Source organism: Nycticebus coucang, chromosome 10, assembly GCF_027406575.1.
Source record: "Nycticebus coucang isolate mNycCou1 chromosome 10, mNycCou1.pri, whole genome shotgun sequence".
Classification (NCBI taxonomy): Eukaryota; Metazoa; Chordata; class Mammalia; order Primates; family Lorisidae; genus Nycticebus; species Nycticebus coucang.
Window position 1 is genome coordinate 14,324,871 of NC_069789.1, and position 26,220 is coordinate 14,351,090.

The 26,220-nt window shown below is 40.0% G+C and overlaps 1 protein-coding gene across 1 annotated transcript in view; it reads right to left on the bottom strand.

Annotated features, from left to right (window-relative positions):
* Nucleotides 1-26,220, bottom strand: part of FMN2 (formin 2) — a 378,063-nt gene that overhangs the window by 193,729 nt on the left and 158,114 nt on the right. Inside the window, exon 7 of the mRNA XM_053607776.1 lies at nucleotides 7,159-7,246. Within this exon, the coding sequence (XP_053463751.1) occupies nucleotides 7,159-7,246 (88 nt within the window). The remainder of the gene's footprint in view (nucleotides 1-7,158; nucleotides 7,247-26,220) is intronic.

A 26,220-nucleotide genomic window follows, 5' to 3' on the forward strand; every position in this document is an offset into this window, starting at 1 on the left:
CATTCACCAATATACCCTGTTTCCTCCATCTCCCTCAATTCCCTACCCAAGCTCTGATAAACAGCACTCTACTTTCTAATTGTATAACTTTGATGTTTTTGGATTCCACATATGAGGGAGATCATACAGTATTAATCTCCCTGTGTCTGCTTATTTTACTTAACATAACGTCCTCTAAATTCATCCATATTATTGCGAAATGACACAATTTTGAGGGTGGTTAGTATTCCACCGTGTATATACACACCACATATTTTAATCCAATCATGTGTTGATGGACACGTAAGTTGTTTCCATATTTTGGCTCTTGTGAAGGAGTCTGCAATCAACATGAGAACGCAGACATCCCTTCAACATACTGATTTTAATTGGTTTGGGCATGTGCCCAATAGTGGGATTGTTAGATGATATGGTAATTCTACTTTCAATTTTCTTTGAAGAACCTCCATCCTGTTTTCCAAGATGGTGATATTAATTTATATTCCTGCCAATAGTATACGAGTTCCTGTTTCTTCAGATCCTTGTCAATATTCTACCCTCTTCTTTGTTCCACGGGCAACGACGTACAGTAGAGCCTGTTCATCATAAAGAAAGAAGGAAGGAACCTGAAACCTTTACGTTTTCTTACTGGCTGACCCACATTTTAAACACCTTCAAAACCTATAGACACAGCTCATTTCCTAAGAAATACAGGAAGAGGAGGACAAATAACTTTGTTGGGCGTTTAGTATAGGCGTGGATGTGTTTGTTTACAGGTAAGAACTCGTTTAACAGCCCTTCATAGTAAGGAGGAAACTGGGGATCCTGCTCGTGGTGAGGGCCCTCTTGCTGTAATTCCATTTCATGTTGTGCGAACATTACATGCTTCTACGAAGCAGAGACCTAGAGGGTGCAGCTCACCCTACATGTTGGCCACATGGCGTGGCATGGCCTGCTGCTCCCAAGCTACACGCTGCATGGCTGTCACTGCACTGAACACTGCAGGCATGGTAAGTCTTATATCAACACATATTGAAATGCAGAAAAAAAGTAGCGTGTTGGATGACAGTCACAGCAGGAGGTAGGGACTTTTCAGCTCCATTATCACCTTATGAGACCATTATCACGTATGTGGTCTGTCCTTAAATCAAAACATTGTTATGGGACACTTAGCTATTTCATTTATCTTAGCATGGTTCAATTAAGAACAAGGAACTCCATTAATCATTTCCATGGAAATTTAGTTTCCTCAGGTAAGTCTCAGATGTGCAAAAACTTCACAACTTCATTTCTCAAAACAACAGCGTTGGTAAGCAGACTGGGGAGTTTGCATAAACAGACACAATGCAACAAATGGTTTGCTATATTCCTATTCTCTGGTGTTTTAATACCTCTAAAAATGAAAGAACTGGTAGCCAAAAGCATGATGCTCTTTTGCTGGTTTTGTTTTTGCTGTTACACTGCACACACCAGGAAACACTGAGACTGAGGGAGGAGGAGCAGGAACCGGGTGCCTCATCTGCCCTGTGGAGGTAAAGAACTAGGGAGCTTAATCTATAAAGCCTCAATTCCCTTCACTATAAAGTTAGAAATTAACTTCCCTCTTCTGGACCATTATATACAACCATGGTAAAAACATAATAGTAGAGGGTGGCGCCTGTGGCTCAAAGGAGTAGGGCGCTGGCCTCATATGCCAGAGGTAGTGGGTTCAAACCCAGCTCCGGCCAAAAACCGCAAAAAATAAATAAATAAATAAATAAATAACAACAATAATAATAATAGAGTGAAGAAGGGAGGAAGAAAGCAAAATTTAAGCTCATACTCATTTTCATCTCTTCACATACTAAAAATATATTTATGAAATATCTTAGAATATACATCCTGTTTACCAATAGCAATTATGTTTTGGTACCTGCAACCTTAGGTAATTCACTCCTGGACAATTTTTAAAATAGGGCTTCTCAGCTTTGAGCCCTTTTGAAGAAAGACAATGACAGATCACAAGAACAGGAGCTGAATCAGTTCCATGAAGAGCTGTAAATAATACTGAGATTTTACCAGAATTTCTGATTTAAACCTAAAAGTATGTGTGTTGTCCTTATAAGATACCCTTAACCATGGATTTTCAAATAAAGGGTGATTGAGAAATCAGTTATTAGGCTTAGAGATTGAAGAACAGCCACAATTACATTGACCGTATCAATTGTATTTCTCATGGGGGATACATGATTTTCATCAATAATGTTTAAAACAAGATAGAAATTTCACCAAAGACATAATCTAGCAATTTTTGTGCAGGGGCCCCAATGCCAGTTAGCTATAGATGGGGCAGACATAAAAGTTAAGAAGGAACCAGAGTCATTAAAACCCTAGGGACGGCCATCACTGTAGGATGTTGAAATTCGTATGAGTGGAATCATGAAATATATACAGTGGAACCTCCATAGCTGACCACCTCCCTACACTGATCACCTCCATAAGTTGCCCTAATTTTCATAGACTGGACATTCACCACATGTACGTATCAGTACAGCAGGCCGAGTTCCTTACGCTGACCACCTCCCTATGTTGACTAGTTTGTTACAGTCTTTTAGGCAATTTACAGAAGTTCTACTATATTAGGTATTCCTCATTACAATATTTATAATCCATTTTAAAATATGTTCGCAGAAGGAATCTCACAGTATGTATGAGCCACTTAAAGTTTCAACTTTTTGCATCATCCAAGGCCCTAACCTCAGGGATGGTTGACCAGGAGTGTGCAAGAAAGATCACGTTCTAGAAATGGTTAGTGTAAGCTGCCCAGCAATCCCTATCAAGATCAACAGTGGATGCTTATAATTAGCACACTATTGTCTGCAATGGGCTTTGGTGAAATTATGGAATACAAGAAGCCAGTGGATCTTTAAGGGGGCTGCCTCAGCCTTAGAAGCTAAACGGTACTGGGTTGAGTTCCTGGCCAAGGTGGGTCTCTAGTTGCCAGGTGAAGACTTTAAGGGAAAGAGATTCCTACCTCTATTATGTGTTTGCATCAGTCTGGGGTAAACATTTCAGAGAAGATCACAGTAAGAGCACCTATAAGGACAGAGAGCTAGACAACTTCAAGTGCACAAAGCAGACTTTTCAAACTGTTTTGTTTCTGCTGGCCAATAAATAAATTATTTGTGTAGGAGAGAGGATTAGATCTGAAGTTGTTTCAGTTACACCTGGTAGAAGCCTGGCCATATTACCAGCATACCTGTAAAGTGTCCATGTTACATTTGTTATCCAGGCGATGTTATTACCAGCGTCTCCTTCCACTCTTAGACATATCCCAGTTAGGATGAGAAATTACATGGATCCTCTACATAGTAGCAAGATTGGAGCAGGGAGGGTTAGAGAGAGAAAGCCAAGCCATATGGAATTTAAAATTTTTACAGCTCCTTATTATCTACCAAAATGAACCGAAGATCTGTGAATAGCATATTGACCCCTGAAATATGGACTAAATATATAAAATTTTTCAAACTGTTTTCACAAAACTAAACCGCTATTACAAAGCTGTAAGATACTCACATAATGCCAACTTAGAGGAATAGCAGACTAAATTATTTGAATCAACTCTCCCACCAACAACTGAAGATTCTGGATAAAACATATTTGTAAAATATTGTAAAGGGGTAAACAATCTAACATGATACTAAGGAATTAGTACGCTAAACAAATGGGAGGGGAGAACCCAGAGAAAGCAGCCAGCTTGGAAACTGCTTCTGCCCAAGGCTATTTGCCTACCCTAATAAATTTGAATTTCTATTGACAGCTTCATGGGGCTAGAAGCCAAATGTCCAAGCCCAGAGCCCATTCAATATACAGATTATAGACCCTCCCCACAATAAACTGGGACTCAAAGGTCTATGCAAACTCAGGGAAACCCAGCTATACAATAGACAAGCAGCTAACACTGCCTGAAGGGACCCCCAGTTTAAGGCAATCTCAAACTCATAGTGCCCCCACACCCTAGCAAACAAAAGGGGGGCAAATCCCCTCTGCTAGGCACCTCCATCATAGATTTTAAATTATTCCAAACCACGGAGTGGGATTTTTCAGAGCCATCACGTTGTAACTGCTGGTCAGTTTAGAAGTTACCAGATAGATGGACTATTGCCTTCTAGCAGCTCGGCCTGCCATAGTAAGTTTTACACACCGGCACACAGAGTTAATTATTTGGGGATGCCTCACTTAAATTGGCCGCGTTAATAAACTCAGTCGAGAACCTGACCTCTTCTCTCCTATTTTTTGACAGTAGGCTTTGCTGAGGACTCTCTGCATCTGCTACGTTGGGAAATAAGGAGACTACAACCAGACCTTCAAATATTATGCGCACTAATTATTCTAAGAGGGCACTTTAAAATAGAAAGGTTACAAAGTAAATTCAACTCTAGAGGAAAGTTGAGAAGCAGAGCAAACAACCCTTCCTAAAATTCTAACAATTCTACATATACTTTGTTTTAGAGAAACCAATGCTAGTCATAGAAGAAGTACAGTCTTAAAGGAGCCGCACATCTGAATAAAAATAAATAAATCAACAAACACCAAAAAGTCTGGTAAATGAAGAGACTCTGGTGCAAGTTCTGTGTGTTCCGTTAACAAGCTGCGTGACGCTGAGAAAGAAGCCGGACCACTAACAGGACCTCGTTTGCTCTTGTACAAAATGACTGTGGAGGTCTGGTTAAATTTTGTGGCCACTTCCATATCCAAAATCAATGATGTTTATGCTTCTGTGGATTTCTCAGTGGAGGCATATCCTCGGAGAAGTCAAGTTTATTCTAGAGGCCACAAGTGATTCATACATGTAAATCGTGGTTCCAGATGATAAACAGACAGAACAGGGTTACATCCACACAAGGGCACCACCACTCACCTCTTTGGATTTGGAAGGCAGCCTTTTTTTTTTTTTAATTTCTTAGAAGACCATGTACAGGGTTTCAAAGAGACTCAAGCAATCACTTTACATCCTAACGGGATAAAGTTGATGCATAATTCTGCGTGACCCTTCAACTACTGACGTTCAGGCCGTGTTATTTAGCGTTGCATGTCTAGCGAGCAAATTTTCAATGAACTCTCACTGGCTTTACCACAGACGCAGATGTCAAGAGGACTCCTTTGTTCATAAGGTTCTCGTTATTAACTCAACCCGAGTTGAATATTTGACTGAAGGAAAAGGACCATATCATTATTTTCAGATTTTGCTCTATGACTCAACTGGGCTCCATCTGCCAGCTTGAGAAAACACCAACTCCTTCTTGGCGCCAGCCCTGGCGTTCTCTTCCATGTCTATGGCCCCAAACGTTTCAGCTTGAGGAAGTTTCCTCACCATCAAAACTATTTCATAAAAACTTAAATTGTGATTAAGAGTTACTCATCAATGGACAGGGCATTCCAAGCTCGTGCTATTTGTGAATTAGTCCACACAACATTTTAAGCCTAACAGATAGAATCGACATTTATAAAGGGGTAAGCTAGAAAGCCAGTTAAATGCTTTCCTGATTCAGGAGGTCTGCGTTACACTTAAAATCATATTTCTTTAATAGGTAACCTGGCATTCCGCTGGATAATTCAAGATGCTTAAATCTAGTCTAAGGTGCTGGGCAGCTTACGGGGCATTCTGAATATAAACTTAATTCCCCTGTTCACCTTTGGGCACTATCTCTCAGCATAAATGTGACAGGAAGACATAGCATAGGGATATCGCCTGACCATTATAGGGTGGAATTCAAATATTAAAATATTAACTCCAAATCCATTTGAAAAACATCAGAAATCACCCTAATTGCAAATACAAAAACAAAAATACTATCTAAGCCTGGTTAAAGATGTAAGTTAAACACACAACACCAATGCCATGCTATCACTATTTCTGTGTGTCACAGCACTGTCAGTAATACTAGTGCGCAAGAACAATTTGAAATCATCTTTGATGGTTATTAGGAAAAACAATTCAATTCCTCTATTTTGAGAAGAGCCCAGGTTTTACATGAGAGTTGTCACAAATGAGGAGGACCAGTTTTTCACCATAGCTGGTTGTGTATAATGAATCGGCTTTGGTGACTCTTTGGGCATCTCCAAGTATCTTAGAAGAGGAAGACAAGAGGGTACATCCCATGTCCCATCCAATGCTTTAAAAACATCAGGAACAGTTATTCAGCCTCCTGAGAAGTTTCGTTTTCTTTTCATCACTAAAAATGACAATCTAGTTTATTACGTGACATCACTAATCAAAAGAACCTTCTTAAAACAAATGAAACATGCTTTCCTGAAACTCCCCAGCTGGCTGTGGCTGATCTGATAGGTTTATTCCTTCTCCTTTATATTAGCATATCAAACACTTGAGACTCAGGACTCAATCATTTTTTTTTTTCTCCTGAGGACTATCTTCTCCAGGCATTTTCAGTATGTGAAGCACCACCCTATTGGCTCACACTAGTGTTTATCAATATCTCTTTGAGCATGGCGTGCAGAATCAGATACTTTAGATATGGTCTATTTGCAGAGCACATTAGGCCTAGTGCTTCCTATAATATGAAAATTAAAGGTTTATTAACACGGACTAAATATATCTGCATTGGACTGAACGTTTCTGCCTTTCCCATAATTTATATATATTACAATTCTAACCCCCAATGTGATGGCATTAGAGGTAGGATGTTTGGGACATTATTAGATCACAAGGATAGAACTCTCATGAATAGAATTCGTGCCCTTACAGAGACCCAAGAGAGCTCTCTTGCCTTCTTTCCACCACCGGAAGATACCAGGAGAAGATGGCTGTCTACAGAGGGCTCTAACCAGAACCCAAACATGCTAGAACCCCAATCTTGGACTTCCAGTTCTAGAACAATGAGAAATAAATTTCTGTTGGGGCTAAGCCATCCAGTATGGAACTTTGCTATAGAACCTTAACAAAGATAATGTGACATGAAAATTGGACTTTTCCCAAGGTACAGAAATAATAGAATAGCCAAGTTAATAGTAACCCTTTCAGAAACAATGATGGGAGAAAGTTTGGTAGCACTTTCAGGAAATATACCAATCTCAATGCATAGAAACCCTAAGTTAGAAATAATTTACCACCAAACCACCATCATGTCCTTCAGCCTAAATTTTAATATCCAACAGGTGAATTTTTATTTTTACACTTACCATGTTGTATGTCTTTCATATCTAAATGAAGACTAGACATTAATATTCCAACTGCTTGTGATCTTTTGTTGCTTAACAACTTGACAACCTAATCAATCAAGGAAGGAAAAAAGGAAAACATTAATGTGAATTTCAATATGCTTAATACCAAATACTGTAAAAACCTAAATGAAGAACAAATTAAAGTATCATTAATTAACGTATTTGCATCATTACTTAAAGTACTCAAAACCTTTTACTTAATGTTTGAAGAGAGATTTTGGGTTTAATATCTTAAATCTCCCAAATCAACAATTTCCCCCCAGTATCGATCATCAGTCTGAAAGACAAATTTTTTTACCAGTCTTCTAAGAATCTGATCTATCCACAAGATAAATTTCTAACAGTGTGGCAAGTTTGGTCTCCATAAAATAATGATTACATTTGATCATTTGCAGCCTCCAATTCGGGAAGTGTTCCTTAAACCACAGGTTAACAATTCAAGGGCAAAATGAAAGTACACAGGTGGAGAATCTGCTAGACTACATCAGTTGTACCACGAAATAGAAAATATGCTTTTATTTGGGTCATTTAGAAACCTTACTGTTTTACTGGCAGTTCCTGCCTTTCTGCATTTGACCCACGTTTTGCGGAGAACTTCCAACTAATGAATAGAGGAACATGAGCATGCAATTGAAAGGGCTGCATCAGCTCAATCTCAAGTCTGAATTTATGGTGAGTCTTGGAAAGTTAGTGCATACAATCCCATGGACAGGTGTCCTAAAACAGAGGCAGGCAGACTGCACACAGGCAGGCATATTTTAACCATGCTTTCTGGGTGACCAAGTGCACTAAGAAATTCTGCTTGTGAATCTCCTATCCCAGGTCCTGATCATGTTACTGGCAGTAATTTCTATATACTCTCAGCATTTTCTTTTAAATCTGCTTAGAAAAACATTGGAGGAAAAGAAAAGAAAAACAATTATGCTCAAATTACCAGAAGTGACAGCTGCCTTAACAGCTATCACATTTGTTACCTTGTCTTCCTTTTTGGTTTAAATTGGGTCAATCAGGAAACTCGTAAAATAATCACACCCAGCTGTCACACACAGTCACAGAGTAAAACATTATTCCTAACAGCAAGAACAGCACTCTCGGTTCCCCAGCAGGGTTGGGGGTGTAGAATCAAACAAAACACTTTCAGAAGGACCAGCCACAAAACCTGCCTGATCATCTCTGAACACTTCTAAGCAGCACTACTTTCTCAAAGGAAAAAAAAAAACAACAGATAACTTTTGATTCTAAATTGACTCTCAAACATCTTCTTAATTTTCACTTAGAAAAACTTGGTTAAAATTTGAATATTAATCCACTAGTACAGCAAAGTATATCAATAGCATTATCCTCTTCAGGGCTGAACAGAAATGTAGCATAAGAGAAGCAGTCGGTGAGTACTGTTGTCCTGAAATCCATTTCTAATTTTAGACTAATGCCATTTGGGCCCATTCATGCTGACTGATGAAACGGCTTTGAGTATGGTTTCCCATCATCTTCTGGTTCCTGGATGCAGTGGACACCTTTGAATCCATAGATCCTTTGAACTCCGTGGAGTGTCGACAGGTTGCTCACACCCTTAGACAAACTCTCTCCCCCAGGGCTCTTGCCAGGTCTCAGTTCTTCGGAAGGTGAATCACTGTGATTTCCAGAGCTCTGTTCTCTGAACCTCACTCTCCTTCCTTTGTGACCTGTAGTGTCTCCCACGTGGACCTGCCTGCTTACATCTTCAACTCGGCCGTCTCCTGCTTTCCTGAAAGTTATCTCCACTTACTCGACCCACACAGATCTCTAGGCAACATGTCTAAAACCAAATTCCTGTCCGTTCCAAACCAAAACCTCCAGCCAGATTCTCCTACTTTATTCCACATGTGAAGATAAAGGCAACTCTGCTTCCCATTCACCAAGCACAGCTAGAAATCTAGAAATTAATCTGTGCTCCTCCCTGCCATTCACCTGCGTGTTCTGCTATGGTATCAGGGTCTGTCAAGTACAAAACCTCCTAACTTTTAGAAGCCAACCCACCTCAATTCTATTGTCTACATTTAGTTCTATAATATATTGTATCCTGAGTGGATCAATGCAAAAGACTTCTAATTGGTCCCTGCAAAATCCAGACCCGTGATTCTCGAAGTGTGTTCCTTGGCCGAACAGGTGCCATCATCACCTGGAAAATTATTAAAACTGCAAGAAAAATAGATGAAGGAGGAGGATTCAAATGGCTGGCTAGAGGCAGCTGGCACACGTTTCCTCTACAAAGAAGAAACAAAAGAGATAGCAAGCAGGTAATCACAGGTCAAACCTCACCCAAAAGAGAATTCTAGAATTCAAAAAGGAGTGAGAGGAATGACTTCAGGAAAGGAAGGGGAGCCAATCCAGGCAGCCTGCCCAGCCAGGATCAGCTGGGACCCCGGAGAGGTTCCCTACTGTGGGAAGAGTTGCGGTTCACATTCCCACCACAGACTCCTGCAATCCTAGCTGAGGGACAGCTGCGCGACCCACACAGGCCCTGGGATTAACGCAGCGAGCCGCCCAGAGACCCCGGGACAGCCTTGCTCCAGAGAGGGAGCTCACTGTGGGTCCCACACAGCCTCAGTCATAAGCAAGTCCAGCAAGGTGCCAATCTGAGAAGCCAGGCCCAACCAGACAGCACCCTGTCCTGGGGCCCAACAGCCCCTCTGTTTCTACATCACAGAGCTCCGTGACATCCACCCACAGCTGGCCCCTCCGGGCCTGCTGCATACAGGGCCCAACTGCAGCAACCCTGCCACCCCTAGTAAAGCCACGACACATTTAAAAGTGCTCTGAAGACAAGCTACCTTCTTGCAGCCACAACCTGGGGCTAGTGCATACCCTCCCCAGTCACTTGTTTATGGCTGCAATCACTAAAAGAATCCCCTCCATTCTGCTAGGCTGGGGCCTGGAGACCACCCCTCCTCTGCCATCCACAGCCAGTGCCCAAACATACCAGCAGGGGACCTGAGGACAGAAGTGCTTAGCCCAGCCCCATCATCCTCAGCGCCTGAGCATGGGGAACCACAAAACTCTGAGCAAAGAAACTACTGATGATACAAACAAGTGCAGAAACAACCCGTGCTCTTGAACTAGAAGAAATAATATTGTGGCTCGGTGCCTGTAGCGGCTAGGGTGCCAGCCACATACACCAGAGCTGGGAGGTTCAAACCCAGCCTGGGCCAGCCAAACAACAATGACAACTCCAACAAAAAATAGCAGGGCATGGTGGTAGGCACCTGGAGTCCCAGCTACTTGGGAGTCTGAGGCAAGAGAATTGCTTAAGCCTAAGAGTTGGAGGCTGCTGTGAGCTGTGACATCACAGCACTCAACCCAGGGGGACATAGTGAGTCTCTGTCTCAAAAAAATCTAATATTGTTAAAATGCTACTGTTCAAAACGATTTCACAGGTTCAATATAATTCCCATCAAAACACCAATGTCATTTTCCACAATATTAGAAACAAATCCTAAATTTTATATGGAATCAAAAGTGACATGATCAGCCAAGGTAATCCTTCCAAGCTAAAAGAAGAAATTTGGAGGCAGCACACTACAGAGCTTCGCAGAATAAGGCAAGGCAGGAGAGGCCGCCATGACATGGTCACATTGGTGGAAAAGCAGATACAAAGATCCGCAGAACAGGACGGAGGGCCCAGAAATAAAACTACACATCTACAACCAATTGATCTTTGACAAAGCAAACAGAAACATACACTGGAGAGGAGACCCCCTCTTCCATAAATGGTGCTGGGAAAATGGGGATGTTACAAGCAATAAAATCAAAGTGAATCCCTATCTCACACCAGATCTAACAGATTAACTCAGAACAGAGGAAAGACCGACATCTACAGAATTAGAACGTGGAATCAGAAAAAAAATGATTATTTTGAATCTGTTTCAACTCACATCAGATTCAGTTAATGCTCTTAATAAAGAAATAATCTTAAAGTGCCTTAGGAGGTAGGGCTGTGTTTCCATGTAAGGATCTGTTTAAAAAGGAAAAAAACAAAAAAGCAGTGGATAATGGGAATGTATTCACACATATTTTTGGAGATCATTAAATATCAATTTATTTTCTGTATTATCTTGAATCCCCATTACCTGAATGACTATATGTAGAAATTTCTTATAAGGGGAGTCCAAGGATAGCATACAGTAATTAAATTAATAGGTACTCCAAAACTGGATTATATATTAAATTTATAGGTATTCAACTTCTACTGCCAAAACTTGATTACCAAATAATCTGAAATTTGATTAGCTATTAAATTAACTCCACTGCTGCTACCGCTTTGTTTTTTTTTTTTTTTTTTTTTTTTTTTTAATTTGGCCGGGGCTGGGTTTGAACCCGCCACCTCCGGCATGCTGCTACCGCTTTGTAAACACGTACAATGAAACAACCAGGAGGCGAGTCTTAGTCTCTGTGCTCCTTCTCCCTCTCACTGCCTTCTTCCCCACCCTTCTATCCTGACAGAGGGAGGGAGGGAAAGGGTGAGTGCATTAGAACAGGGCAGAGTGAGGGCAGAAGGCAAAAGCCAATCAGTTCAGACAAAGATAAATTTTCCCCTAATTATAACAAAGAGGCCCTGTAGGGTGGTAGCTGCCACTCTGGGTCTGAATTCCTGCTCTGGCACCTGCATATCCTTGAGCATCTTAATGTCTTTGAACTTCAATGTCCTGATCTGTAAAATGGAGAACACACTTCGTAGAGTGGATCACTGAGGATGTAAAGCAGTGTCACCTACTCAGCCCATGGTTTGAAGGCCACGGTCAGTCTGCCATCTGTGTGTCACCCGTCTAGGACGGAATGACAATGTACACAAATGGAAAGCAAGGATTAGCAATTAGATGGAGTAATGTTTTGTTTGTTGAGTCCAGATTTATGTCTTTGTTTGGGGTATTTTTTACAATTTCATTTTGCAAGTACTTCATTACATTTTATCTTACAGAAGTATCAGAGGGAGATGCATTGAGGATCTAAAAACTCGTCCTTCATTTAGAGAGCAGCAGAGGCATATGTGTAAAGCACTTCCCCAGGCACAAAGGACAGTGTCTCGGGAGGCAAGGCCAGAGGATAATGTAGACCTCCACGCCTGATCCCCCAGGCCTTCTCCTATCGCCTCAAGACTAAAGACAGAAGCAGAATTCCCAGGAAGCCTCCAGGTGCCCAGCAGTCCCTGTGAGAAAGGCCATTCCATGTTCCTGCCTCTAGCCCACAATCCTAGGCAATGCCTCAGATTCAATATCAATGCCACTGGAAATGACAGATTATTCTTTTAAATGTGTCCCCCCAAAATTAGTATGAGGAAACTAGGCAGATAATATAGAGAAAGTCTCTCCAGAATAATTCAAGTCTTTTAGGTTAAAAACAATTTGAAAGCAATAATTTGATTGTCTTAGCTGAATTATTCCTTTTTATCTCTGGGGGAAAAAATGATACAATAAAAAGAACTTTGGAGTAAAAGAAAAAAAAAAAACTACTTAAAAGAAACCTTTACTACTTACTCCTTTAGAAATGCACATTTTTTCCAAAGATTGAATAATTTATCATAACAATAACAAGAGCCATCTCAAGCAGCATGAAATAAAATGAAATTTGTATTTTTTTTTTCCTCAAGGGCATGAATCTAGTATAAGAGTATGATTCCTTTTCTCCACAGCAGCCCATTTTTCTTTAAGCAATAGCCCAGAAAACCATCGCACTAGAGGGGACCATGGAACCAGCCATCAGCTGAGCACCAAAAGAAAAGTTAAAGGGTCAGAAAGTCTGTCTTCTACTTTGCTCTTCACACATCTGCTCCCCAGTCATTTGAAATATAACCAAGAGGGCGGCGCCTGTGTCTCAGTCGGTAGGGCGCCGGCCCCATATACCGAGGGTGGCGGGTTCAAACCCGGCCCCGGCCAAATTGCAACCAAAAAATAGCCGGGCGTTGTGGCGGCCGCCTGTAGTCCCAGCTACTCGGGAGGCTGAGGCAAGAGAATCGCTTAAGCCCAGGAGTTGGAGGTTGCTGTGAGCTGTGTGAGGCCACGGCACTCTACCGAGGACCATAAAGTGGGACTCTGTCTCTACAAAAAAAAAAAAAAAAAGAAATATAACCAAGAAATCTCAGGTCACATCAAAAGCCAAGTATTCTGGGAAGGAAAACAAAAGCCCTTAGTTCCCATTCATTTGCTTGGGCTCCTAACAATGATGAAAAAGTCGAAAAACATTTATACTAATTCACTGCCTCTGCCTATGAACAGTAATGTCACAATTAAAAATTAGGGAGAAATCCTTAATGAAATTTTTTTTTTTTAGAGACAGAGTCTTGTTTTGTCGCCCTCAGTAGAGTGCTATGCAATCACAGCTCACAGCAACCTCCAACTCCTGGGCTTATGCAATTCTCTTGCCTCGGCTTCCTAAGTAGCTGGGACCACAGGCGCCCGCCACAACGCCCGGCTATTTTTTTGTTGCAGTTTGGCAAGGGCTGGGTTTGAACCCGCCACCTCAGTATATGGAGTCGGCACCCTACTCACTGAGGCATAGGTGCCTCCCCCTTAATGAAATTCCTAATGGTAGATATGCAAACAACTGATGAATGTAAATATTAAAAAGACCAAAAAACAAACAAAAAAAAGACTGCTAATCAATTCTCTAGAACTACACTGTCCAGTGTCTACATGTGGCTAATTGTGCATCTGAATTATATGCCAACTTAAAAGATTTAGCCGTTTTCTCTGAAGAGAATGCAAAAATCTATTTTTTATATTGATGACATGTTCCAATGACAATATCTTAGATATTCTGAATTATAGGTAATGTGTTAGCATTAATTTCACTGCCTTCTTCATACTTTTTTTTTAATGAGGGTAACAAAAAATTTTAAATTGCATCGGTGGCTTGCCTTGTATTTCTAGTGGGGAGCACTGATCAAGAACATCTGACTTCAGAGGAAGTATGAAACCCATTTCACATAGACCTAGATTTCCTTTTTATGGTTCTCTTAAAGTTCAAAAAAATAAAGGACGCTAAAGGTGGCAGTGGTGTCAAAGTTTCCTTTTTTGTTGAGTATGCTTCACGTTCCTGTCAGTATCTTATGATATGTATGAGATCAAAGTTCTTCCTTATTAGATATCATAAAGCAGAAAAAGTCAGAAATATACTGAGAGGGACAATGTAATTCAGGTGCCAGATTATGAGATCCCTGCTCAAGTTTAAACAGCCTCTCTTTCCCACCATACTTTAATAATCCAGAGAATAAAAACACTACATATTCAACTTTACTTGTAGACTGGCTTTGAGCTTTCCTACCAATTCAATGTGGTTTGAATTACTTGCTAATTATAAAGCTAATCTAAATGAAACTAATGATAGAAAATAAAATAATTCATTTTATGGTTTGTAGAAATAGAACCCAATCATTTTAATGTCAATTGCAGCATAGAAATTGTAGAAATCAAGTAACCCAACATAGCGTGAGCCCTCAGATACAACCACTGCCAACAGTTTCATGGACCTATGTGCATACCTTTAATAGAATCTCTGCTAAATTTCTTCTTAAAAAGTTCCAGACCATAGTTCTTAAAAAGTAACAGACCGCATTCCCTCTGCAGACTGGACCCTTTAACTTGATGTTCTAACGGAGCCTTACTTTGGCATGTTGCCAATCCCAGATAATATTTTGCCATAGTCAACAGTTATTTAATCTCTCTCCTATTTCTTGACCCTGCCACACCTTTTATTTTTGTTCTCTAACTTTTTATCATTTCCACACTATCATTTCATCGGTTTCTCTTCCTGCCTCAGTAAATAATATTTTTTGGTTTTTCTAGACAGTCACTTCCCTAATTATTTCCTTGGATTCTCTCTTTCACTTCCTCCCACCTAATCTGTAAGCGCTATCTCCAAGATGCCCTCCTGCACCTTTCTCTACAGCCTAACAAGAAAATTCATAGCCTTCAGACTGACATCCCCACTTCTCCCTCACGTCTGTCCCACTGTTCTGAAACATTATTCTGTGTCTCTAGCTCCCTGCTGGGCACTTCTACCCAGAGGCCTTCCCTGGTCCTCCAGCACAACAGGATCACATTCTAAGCACATTCATCCCAACAAACGAAGGACCATTGTAGCATCATCCATGCCATTTTTAAGAACTTATTCCACAAAATCCTCATCTTTTTAGTAAAAGGACTTCTAAAGTCTTTAATGTCACATATGGCTGGCCAGCTAATATAACGCTTTCCACAGCCTACTTTATACCTAGACATAGCTGTGTGTCCAAGCAGGAAGCCAACAAGTGCAGCCTCCAGAAGGAATCTCCTTGCCCTCCACTTCCTCTTTTCTTTTCCCCTCAGCCCCTAATGCAGAATTATGGAATGTGCCCTCCTCGGCCATATCATACCCTAAAGCAACACAAGAGCTGGGAAATCAATCTCTGGACGATGTGATGGAGCAGATATTCTGCACCTCCCTGCACACTTGCCCTACATACTTGTCCAACTTGTCATCCACAGAAACAGTAAAACCAATATTTTAATTAACACATCTTTTAAGAATCAGGTACTATGCTGGACAGTGGGGAACATGCACAAAAAAACAGAAGGGTGAAGAAAACTGCTTATCCTCCGCCCAACCAGCTTTGCCTCCCAAGTCCTGCACCTCACTGATGCACATCCGGGTCAGGGGAAGCTCTGACTCATTCTTCCTCCTCATTTCCCATCCTCAGACACATGTCAGGCCCAGGAGGTGGTGTGAGTTCTGATCGCCTCCTTCCAGAGACCTCTTATCATTCTGCCTCCAGCCCAGCTTTCTGAGCTGCTTTCTTCCTTCACCCTGTCACGTCCCTTTAGCAAGGATTCAGTGGCTTTCTTCCTTCACCCTGTCACGTCTCTTTAGCAGGGATTCAGTGGCTCTTACATTGCTCCAGCATTTTTCTTTGTCCAAAGGACAACCTGACTGCTCCCTGGACAGGAATGTTCCCGTTTCCTTCCTCTGGGATGCTTTTCCCGATCAGCTCCCTTCCCTCCCATAACTCTTACAGGGGCTCACCACGAAGCCTCTTTTTTATACCCATAAGACTGTCCATTCTCCTACTATAATAGACACATGATAAAGTAGTGATCACTGTCAATAAAATATAAGCACCAGTACTTAGCACAATGATTGACATATTACAGGCATTCAGTAAATGTCTAATGAATAAATAAATCTTGCTTGGACTGCTATGCCCACCTTAGATGCCTCCCTAAACCCTGAAAACAGCTTTTGCTAGACATCTGAATCACCCAGGTACCTTCTGAAAAGGCACTATTCTTTGAGTAGTGCTCAGAAATATGCATTGGATTAAAACACTATAGCTGATATTGATAAAGATTTAGCAACTATCAAAAAGAAAGTATTCAAATAATTGTTGAGCTGTGACTCTTCTACTAAACTTAAGAATGACATGACAATAAACATTCTGGTACAGATGTCTTTGTTATATTGTGACTTTTGGTCTTCTGGGTATATACCTAGTAAAGGAATTATAGGATCGAATGGCAGGTCTATTTTTAGATCTCTAAGTATTCTCCAAACATCCTTCCAAAAGGAACATATTAGTGGGCATTCCCACCAGCAGTGTAGAAGTGTGCCCTTTTCTCTGCATCCATGCCAACATCTCTGGTTTGGGGATTTTGTTATGTGGGCTATTCTTACTGGGGTTAGGTGATATCTCAAAGTAGTTTTGATTTGCATTTCTCTGATGATTAAGGATGATGAGCTTTTTTTCATGTGTCTGTAGATCGTGCATCTGTCTTCTATTAGAGAGGTTTCTCTTCAAGTCCTTTGCCCACCCTGAGATGGGATCACTTGTTCTTTTCTTGCTAATACATTTGAGTTCTCTGTGGATTCTGGTTATTAAACCTTTATCGGAGGTATAACCTATAAATATTTTCTCCCATTCTGAGGGCTGTCTGCTTGCTTTACTTACTATGTTCTTGGCTATGCAGAAGCTTTTTAGTTCGATCAGGTCCCAGTAATGTATTTTTGATACTGCTTGAATTGCCAGAATGTTTATTGCAGCCCAATTCATAATTGCTAAGTCATGGAAGAAGCCCAGGTGCTCATCGACCCACGATTGGACTAGCAAATTGTGGTACATGTATACCATGGAATATTATGCAGCCTTAAAGAAAGATGGAGACTTTACCTCTTTCATGCTTACATGGATGGAGCTGGAACATATTCTTCTTAGCAAAGTATCTCAAGAATGGGAGAAAAAGTATCCAATGTACTCAGCCCTACTATGAAGCTAATTTATAGCTTTTATATGAAGGCTATAACCCAACTATAGCACAAGAATATGGGGAAAGGGCCAAGGGAGGGGAAGGGATGGGGGAAGTCAGGATGGAGGGAGGGCAATGGGTAGGGCCACACCTATGGTGCATCTTAGAATGGGTACAGGTGAAACCTACTAAATGCAGAATACAAATGTCTACATACAATAACTAAGAAAATGCCATGCAGGCTATGTTGAATACTTTGATGAGAATATTTCAGATTGTATATGAAACCAGCACATTGTACCCCTTGATTGCACAAAGGTACACAGCTATGATTTAACAATTAAAAAAAAAAGAATGACATGACAGTAACTTATACACTTGCCTCACAATCATGTCAGACATAGGAGAAAGCTGATGTGAACTGTATTAATTACATAAGAGTCAAAAGATACTTAAAACTTAATCCTTCAAGAATAGTGTTTGTTAATTCAGAAGTTTAAAACGTACATATTTTATATATGTTGCATGGAATACTAGCTAAGTAAGAGGATCTGTTAAAGGGCCCCATAGTAAATATCCAATACAGATACCTTGAAATTTGTTGGAACTTCTTGCAATCTAGTGAAATCACACACTAAAGGAAGAAACTATTGCTTGCAATCTAAAAGCAGGTAAAAGAAAGAGTTTTCTTTCCTAATTCCTTCTTAGGGGAGCATACCACTTTCTTTTGAAATGGCATGTCACAGCCTTGCTGGAGACGGGACATTAAATTAAAGGGATAAGTGGCTAGATCCAATCAGGTAAATTGTTTTCTGTGTGGGTAAGATAAGAGCAGTCAACTACAGCGATTAAGTAAAGGTCCATTCCAAAGCAGAATTGTAAAATGTAAAAACTGCTTCTCCTCACAAAGACACTACAGCACGAGGCAGTGTATCAGGAGGCATGCTGCATACTCAAGGGACAACAATTGCAAAATGCAGGCAAGAACACTCTAATGGGCAGGAGAATGCAAGCCAATATGAAATAAGAAAACCAAACTGAACAGACGACTTAAGAATAGAAGAAAACTAAAAGGAAGAACCATTCCTAGACTCAAGATTTCCAACGATTTGATCTACATGAAGGGAGGGAGATCTTTTCAGGCCATGTCTTTGCCTAAATTACCTGCTGCACAGTGTTGGACAAGTCCTTTAGCCTGCAGATCTCAATTTTCCCATTTGTAGAATGCAGTTAATATCGACATGCAATAGTCCCCTAACTTGAAATAAACACATATGGTAAAATGCAAAACATTTTCAAAGTATAAAAACATCCAGCAAATGCCAGGTATTGGTGTTACATTTCATAATCCCACAACTAGCAGTTATATTTTTTTTTAATGTCACAAAAGCACTTGAACACCACAGATAATAAAAAGTGATAAGGAATAAATGCCTTGAATTAAGAGACAGAACAACCCATGCCTTGGCTAACTCCCACCCCCTTAGGAATTTACAAAGTTGTGTTGATTAAGAATTCTTCAGACATATTGTCAGTCATCTTATAGCTTTGATTTAAATTCAGTTTTCTTACTTTGGAAAGACAGATTCATCTAGATTTTTGACCCATATAGAATCAAGTGCAAGCTTTCTCTGAATTGCCTGACTTCATGAAAATAACAGACATCTTAAATCTTCACTGGTCTACACTCAAAAGTGAAGAATGCTAGTATGGGATTTTGCAGAGCAAAAGGTTATCAGAGTTTTTTTTTTGTTTTTGTTTTTTTTTTTAAGTCCACCCCCACAACTAAGGAGGACTGCAGTCTTATTTACACTACCACCTTGTCCTACTCAGATTAACGCTAAGCCTCAGGGCAGGGTGGCCGACCTCACAGGCATCCAACAGCATTCCAAGGCACTGCAGACCCCAGAAGGCATTGACACTGACCATGCCCAGGAGTGCTATCTCCAGGCAATCTGCTTGGCACCAGACAATCCTCTCTACTTGGCCAGCCTAAGCACCATCTCAGAAACACAGCAGGCACCACTTGCTAATAGGCAAAATGCCATTTGACACCTCCCCATGATTAACAATATAGAAGTCACTTAGAAAATACAGCAAAGTCTACTCAGGCCAGATCTGTCTGTTTCTTAACTTGGTCCTGGATGTGCCTCTTGGTGTAGGTATCAAGCTATGACCCAGGGGAAAGCTCCTTGCCTTGTCGGCCCTGCTTCTGAGTCTGAGTCAGCCTAGGACAGAGATTGACAGCTGTGGAATTTGGTAAGGTTACCAATCAGAGCCTCTCCGTCATCTCCCTCACTTGGTTGTCTGGAAGCCTATTTGAGATTTCAGTCTAGAGAACAGCAGCTCTAGGTTTTAATATAACCCAGATGCTGTTCCTCAACTGAATAGGTTGTTTGATCCTCTTTCCATACCATTTTCTTGGTTAGTGCTTTTTTTCTCATTCAGTCCACGATCCTAGTCCACTGGTCTCCTAGTTCCATGTCACAGGTGTTTCCAGCTGACTGGAAGCCAGAACTTCAAGTAGAATGGACATCTTCTCACCAAATACAATAATAAATATAAAAACCACTACCCATGTGGCTCTCCATTGCTTCTCCATAACAGTATCTCCCCCTACCATCTTTTTTTCATTTGGCATGCCATTATAAATCATTTTAAAATCATAAATCAAGCCAGACATAAAACATATTATTTTTTAAAAAGCACATTACATAATAGTGATTTGGTAAACTCTAAGATGTGTGTTCTACTTGATTTTAAGAAATGTACACTAAAGAGAATGACACCAATCTAGCCCACCAGATTAGCCACATTTGTCCCATGGGTGGTTCAATTCCTCTCTTAGAATGAAAGCCAAGCTGAATGGAGTAATTATACATCCTAACAGCTTGATGTATACAACACACTCAAGTCGCACCTGCTAAAATAATTAATAACTGTGATGTACTGATTCTTAGAAGAAAAAAGTGTTCAGTTTGGAGAACTGCCAAGAGACCCAAGACCGGGAGGCAGATGGGGATTCCCTCCATCTGGCTAACAGTGATTCCAAAGCTCACTGCTTTCCTGCTCTGGGCTCTTAGGCCCCTGGATGTGCACGCATGCACCACACACACCTCATACAGGAGAGTCGATGCCAAATACACAGCAAAAATCTACCACCGGTGAAACAAGGGAATGTCTGCTTTCTGGTATTTTTCTTTAAAGGAATAATTTTAAAAGAATTCAAAATTCAATTCCTTACTTAGATCAACTTCTTCTTCTGAGATAAAACTGAGGAATTTAGGATGACCTTGACAAGAAAAAATGAATACGAGAATCCAAAGTGTTTCTAAACAAACTGGTGAAGAAAACCAAGTGGCATTAGGCATATATGTTAATAAAAATTTTTGTTCCAATAGGTTGCATTTCCAAATTCCACATTTTATTTTAAAAGTTATGGAAACACGCAATAAAAAGTTGAAATAAATACCAGTAGACTCCTAAAATGTTTTTCTAATTTAAACCAACTATCATAAATCTCTATCCCTCTCTACTTTTTGAAGTTAAAAATAAGAAAATTATGCAGAGATGTTTAAATACCCTGGATTTAAACCCCAGTGAAATAGGTAATTTTACAGTGCACATTTTATAGCAGAAGTGACTTGTTCAAGGGCACACATTCACGAAAGTGGCAGAAACAGGACATGAACCCAGGCAGTCTGGTTCCAGAGTCTACCTTCTTAACCACTGTCCTGCATCCTGAGCTTCAACATGGAGAACACACTTCTCCCAAGGAATTTCACACACTATGCCCCATTTTCTCCACTATTTCCTTAATGTCCTATGTTATCATATACAATTAACATGGACAACTATAAAAGGATAAATGACTTTTCAAATTGTTAGCTAAAAAGCAAACCTTAGTGGATAACCCCCCTCTGAATATTCCGCCCTACATATTACTTAATTTCAGGGAAATTATGAAAAGCAAACAAATTAAAACCAAAATAGCTCCCTTCCTTTGTGGTTATAATAACAATAAAAAATTCCAGTGATTAATTTAGATGAAAAGTTTGATAGCAAAGAAGTTACTCAGGAAACAGATGATCAGCTAGCGTACAGAACAGACTAGCACACTAAACTTGTAATGATTCAGTGAATGGTTATTCAGCATGTGGACTAGTTAGCCTTCTGCTTCTGCCTGTGCTCTGTGGTCAGTAGTGTGATCTTTCTTTTTTGGCCCTTCTATAGAGTCTTGTTTTCTGCCTACATCTATAAAGTATGCTGGTGCTTTTAGCACTATGAAGATATAAGGGTGAAAACTGCATTTGGTCTTACCCCACGAAGCAAGACATTTCCAGCTTTCTTCCAAGTCTATAATTTATTTTTAGAAGTTACATGCTAAGCAACTGGCTTATATTCCAAAGACCTCCTAGAGTTTGGAAGTAAACGTGAGAAAAACATTGACATGTCAGTGAACTAATTTATCGTGCTCACTTTTAGAGAATAAAAGTTTCAATATGTGATTATAAGTCTTTACAAGACCAGTAATTTTCAGGAAGGGTATATGTAGCATTTTTCCTTCCTTCGACAATCCTATTTAGAGAAACTTATCTTACTGTACCAAATAATTCTATCACATCCTCATCTAACAATAGCCAAATTATTCGTTATTTCCTAGGTCTGAAGGTGTCCTCAACTCTGTGGTCCCAAAGTCTCAAATTAGTATTGTGCTATTCAGTGAACAATTCTTCTAAAGTGGCTACTATTTGAGAAATTCCTATCAATACTCCTCTCCCAAAGCCTCATGCTAATGTGACGCCACTGATTTCTTTTACCTGTATTAAACATCACATAAATGGAAGCATACTGTTCATATTAGTTTTGTCTATGAAATCTATCAATGTTGCTGAGTACAATCATATATTGTGATTTTTTATGGCTGTGTACTTTTTTACTGTGTAGTTACACCACAATTAATTCTTCCATTCTAATACTGAGAAGATTTAGAAGATTTAATACCTCTAAATACTTTAGAAGATTTTCAATTTAGAGATATTGCAAATACTGCTACTATGAGTATTCTTTTTTTTTTTTTTTTTTGAGACAGGGTCTCACTTTGTCACCCTCAGTAGAGTGCCATGGCATCACATCTCACATCAACGTCCAACTCCTGGGCTTAGGCGATTCTCTTGCCTCAGCCTCCCAGGTAGCTGGGACTATAGGCGCCTGCCACAATGCCCGGCTATTTTTTTTTAATTGCAGTTTGGCCACGGCTGGGTTTGAACCTATCACCCTCGGTATATGGGGCTGGCACCCTACCCACTGAGCCACAGATGCCGCCCTATGAGTATTCTTATATACATATTTTTAGTATTTAGTATTTCCTACCAAGTAGTTTTCCAAACTAGTTGTACTTGTTTGAAACTTCAGTAGACCAACTAATGAAATGAACAGAGAAAACTTAACACTTTTCGATAATTTTCCTAAAGATGGACAAACCTAGTAATGATAAAGTTATTATCTAAGAACAAAATCACAATATCAGAGAAGTCACTCAGGAGCCTATAAATCAGTTAAATGTTTGGAAAAGCTGATAAGAGTGTCACTGGGCTCTAATACTGCATCTACAGAAATATATATAGGACAGACACACTGTTGGGTATTCACCAAATAAGTTCTAATTCTTTTACCTAAGATCATTAGCTGAGCATTCAGAAGCAGTACGCGGTGCTTAGTATAGTTCAAGTGTATACAAATAGTAAATAATTATCTAATATAGCTAAGTCATGTCATTCTAACTCTTAATTATTCCTCGAATCAGTCCTTTCTTGTCAATCATCATGGCTTTCATTTGGCCTTTTTATTTTTTATTTATTTATATATTTTTTATTGTTGCAGTTTGGTCGGGGTTGGGTTAGAACTCACCACCCTCAGTCTATGGGGCCAGCACACTACTCACTGAGCCACGGGCACCACCCCATGGCTTTCATTTGAACTTCATCTTCCCAGAAGACTACAGTCAGCGGCATAAAGGTGTTTAAGTAAAAGTAATTTTGAGTTACCCATAAGTATACAAGCATCCCTAGAAAATGCTATAGGCGACTGTTTTATTTTTGGGGTGGATTTTCCAGCTAGTTCATTGTGCTGAATGCCTAGAATCAATGGCCAGTATGTTCATAAAAAAACAAACAAAGCCAGATCAAAATCTTAAGGAAGCAAATAATTTTTTAAAAGATTCATTCAGAAGCCAAATAAAGCAATTTTAGAATAAGATGCTATTCGAGATTTGGAAAGTTTGTTTCCCTCAGCTCAGTTCATCCTCTGGAGGTTAGGGCAGCAAAAAGACAAAAGAACTCAAGAATCCCCCAGAATTCTACATGTATTACCCAATTCCCAAAGCCCAGGCTTCTTCTGCAGTCTCTCTCCCCTCCCACATTAAAGTACTAAGCTCAGTGGCTGGCACACAGTTACTATTCAATAAATAGACACGGAGTGAATTAATGCCACATGGACTCTCTGGTTATTTTGGTGCTCCTATGAAATTCTCTTATGTCACTACACCATGACTCAATCTGAGGGAAAGCCACATGTCCCATTCTGTAAGTGATTCCATCCCAAGATAAAAAGGCCAGCCAGGGCATTTAAATATTTCTAAAAATCCAAAGAAGGGAAAGGTACAAATGCAAACTAAAAAACAAAATAATTGCAAATTCACCGGGTAGGAAACTGACAATAGGTAATGCCCAGATGCATAAAATCACACAGTCTGTGCAAAGGGCCAAGCTAGGGGCAGCTGATATGCATAGCTCAGACAAGACTGCCCTGGGCAGCAGTGAGTAGCTCTTACAAAAATCTCTGAACATTCTCTAAGTTGGTGGCAATTCATCTGACTATACCTGATAATTATCTGCTCAAGAATCATCAACAATTAGCCATCAAATAAAAAAAAAAAATTAAGAAGACAGAAGTATTACTCCAACCTTTAAATCATTTTTTGTTTGTTTGTTTATGTTATGGGACAAGAGGTAGAAAATACAGCCTAAAAATCTAAATCTGAATCCTAGCATCATCTTCCACGAGTGGTCCCAGGTGCTAAAAAAGGAAAAGAACAACAAAATCATTCCCTGCTGTCCTTAGCTACTACTAGTGAATGTCATACTGACTTTGCTGAGACAGGGATGGGCCACTCCACTTTGTAAAGGCACTTCCATGAAAAATTAAACCCAAAGTAGCACACAAGAAGAAAATAAAACCACTAAAAGAACCCCCTGGAATAATGGATTTATTATATACCAGCATTTCAAAAGGTCTAATCGTTCAACAACATATCATCTTTAAGGCTGGCAATAGATCAGTATCATGGAGTGTCCATTCCACTGGCCTGGAGTACGCAGTTAAAGGCCTGAAAGAGTCATGGAAGCTAAAAGCTTCCATTCTGAAGAGAATGGATGGTGCCGGTGAGAGGATAGAAATGTCTGTTTCAGGTAATCACCTTTCCACCACAGAACCAAGTGAAGGCAGAGAGCTGAAGCCATGAAAAAAAGGCATAACTTTCAGCAGAATCGTATGCTTCAATTTTTACAGCAGATCACTCATGGATTAAATGTGCTTGAGCATGAATCATGAACCCACATCCTTTATGTGTATCCTCGCTACAAACACAAGGTTATTCTATTCCAAAAATAGTCTGCTAGGAAGAAATAAATTCACACATAAAATAATAGACATGAATAATCTAAGGTATTAAAAAAAAAGTACAGATACTTAAAAAAGAAAACATATGAATAATCAGGAGTGACTAATGAATAAGTTAACAGACTTCCTGGGTGGGACTGCTCCTAGCAGGCCAACTGTGATACTGGGGGAGAAGACGGAGAGTAGGTGTCCTGGTTCACGTCCTCCACCAGGAGACAGCAAAAGCTTGAGCTTTACGCCCTTCACTGATGCCAGGCCACATAAGAAATCCAAAGCTGATCTAAGAAAGATGATCATTTGAAAGGAAAAGCAAATGGGTATCATGGCAATTTTAACTTCATCCAAGACTAACACTGGTATCTTGCCCTAGAAGTCCCTCTCTTTAATCACGCAAGGATGACGACCAGGTTCTGGTTTTCAGGGAGTGTATGAGGAGACCCCGAGACCAAAAGGAATCTTTTTTGACTTACTGCAATACCCCAGGCTTCTCTCCTTCCCCCTTTTTTCCATTTTTGAACCGGAAGCCAAAAAAACTCTAAAGTAGAAGCAGGAAAGAAAAAAATTTTAGTTTGTATAACTACTGTTCTAAAACACAGCTTGGCGGGGATGGAATAATGAAAGGACTCCCAGTTTCTTCAGAAGCACAGGGCATACAGGAAGTTATCCTCATCTAAGCCAACCCGATCCAGGTGGTTTTCTATAGCTAATCTGGGAAAGTTGATAACACACATCTTTTTTTTTTTTTCTTTTTCATTTTGGTGAAGATAAAGGTTTTTATACATCTCTTAAAGTAAAAGTTATAGGATTACCCTCCAACATCGCAATTATGGAAAGCGAGATATTTGTCTCTTTGTGGCCAAAAAGAAACAGACATGTAAACTCAGACCGGATTGGGGCTTAAGGACATGCAGATCAACATCTTCACATACAACAGTCAAGTGCACTCACCCTTCCTGTTGTCCTTCCTTCTACAATGAGGTTCTCCTTTTCTAGAAGATCTCTATATCCTTCCTATCCACTGCTATAGAAGTTCTGCCCAGAGTGCAAAATTCCTTTGGACCTTTTTACCTTTCTCTCCTCTTCTCAGGGG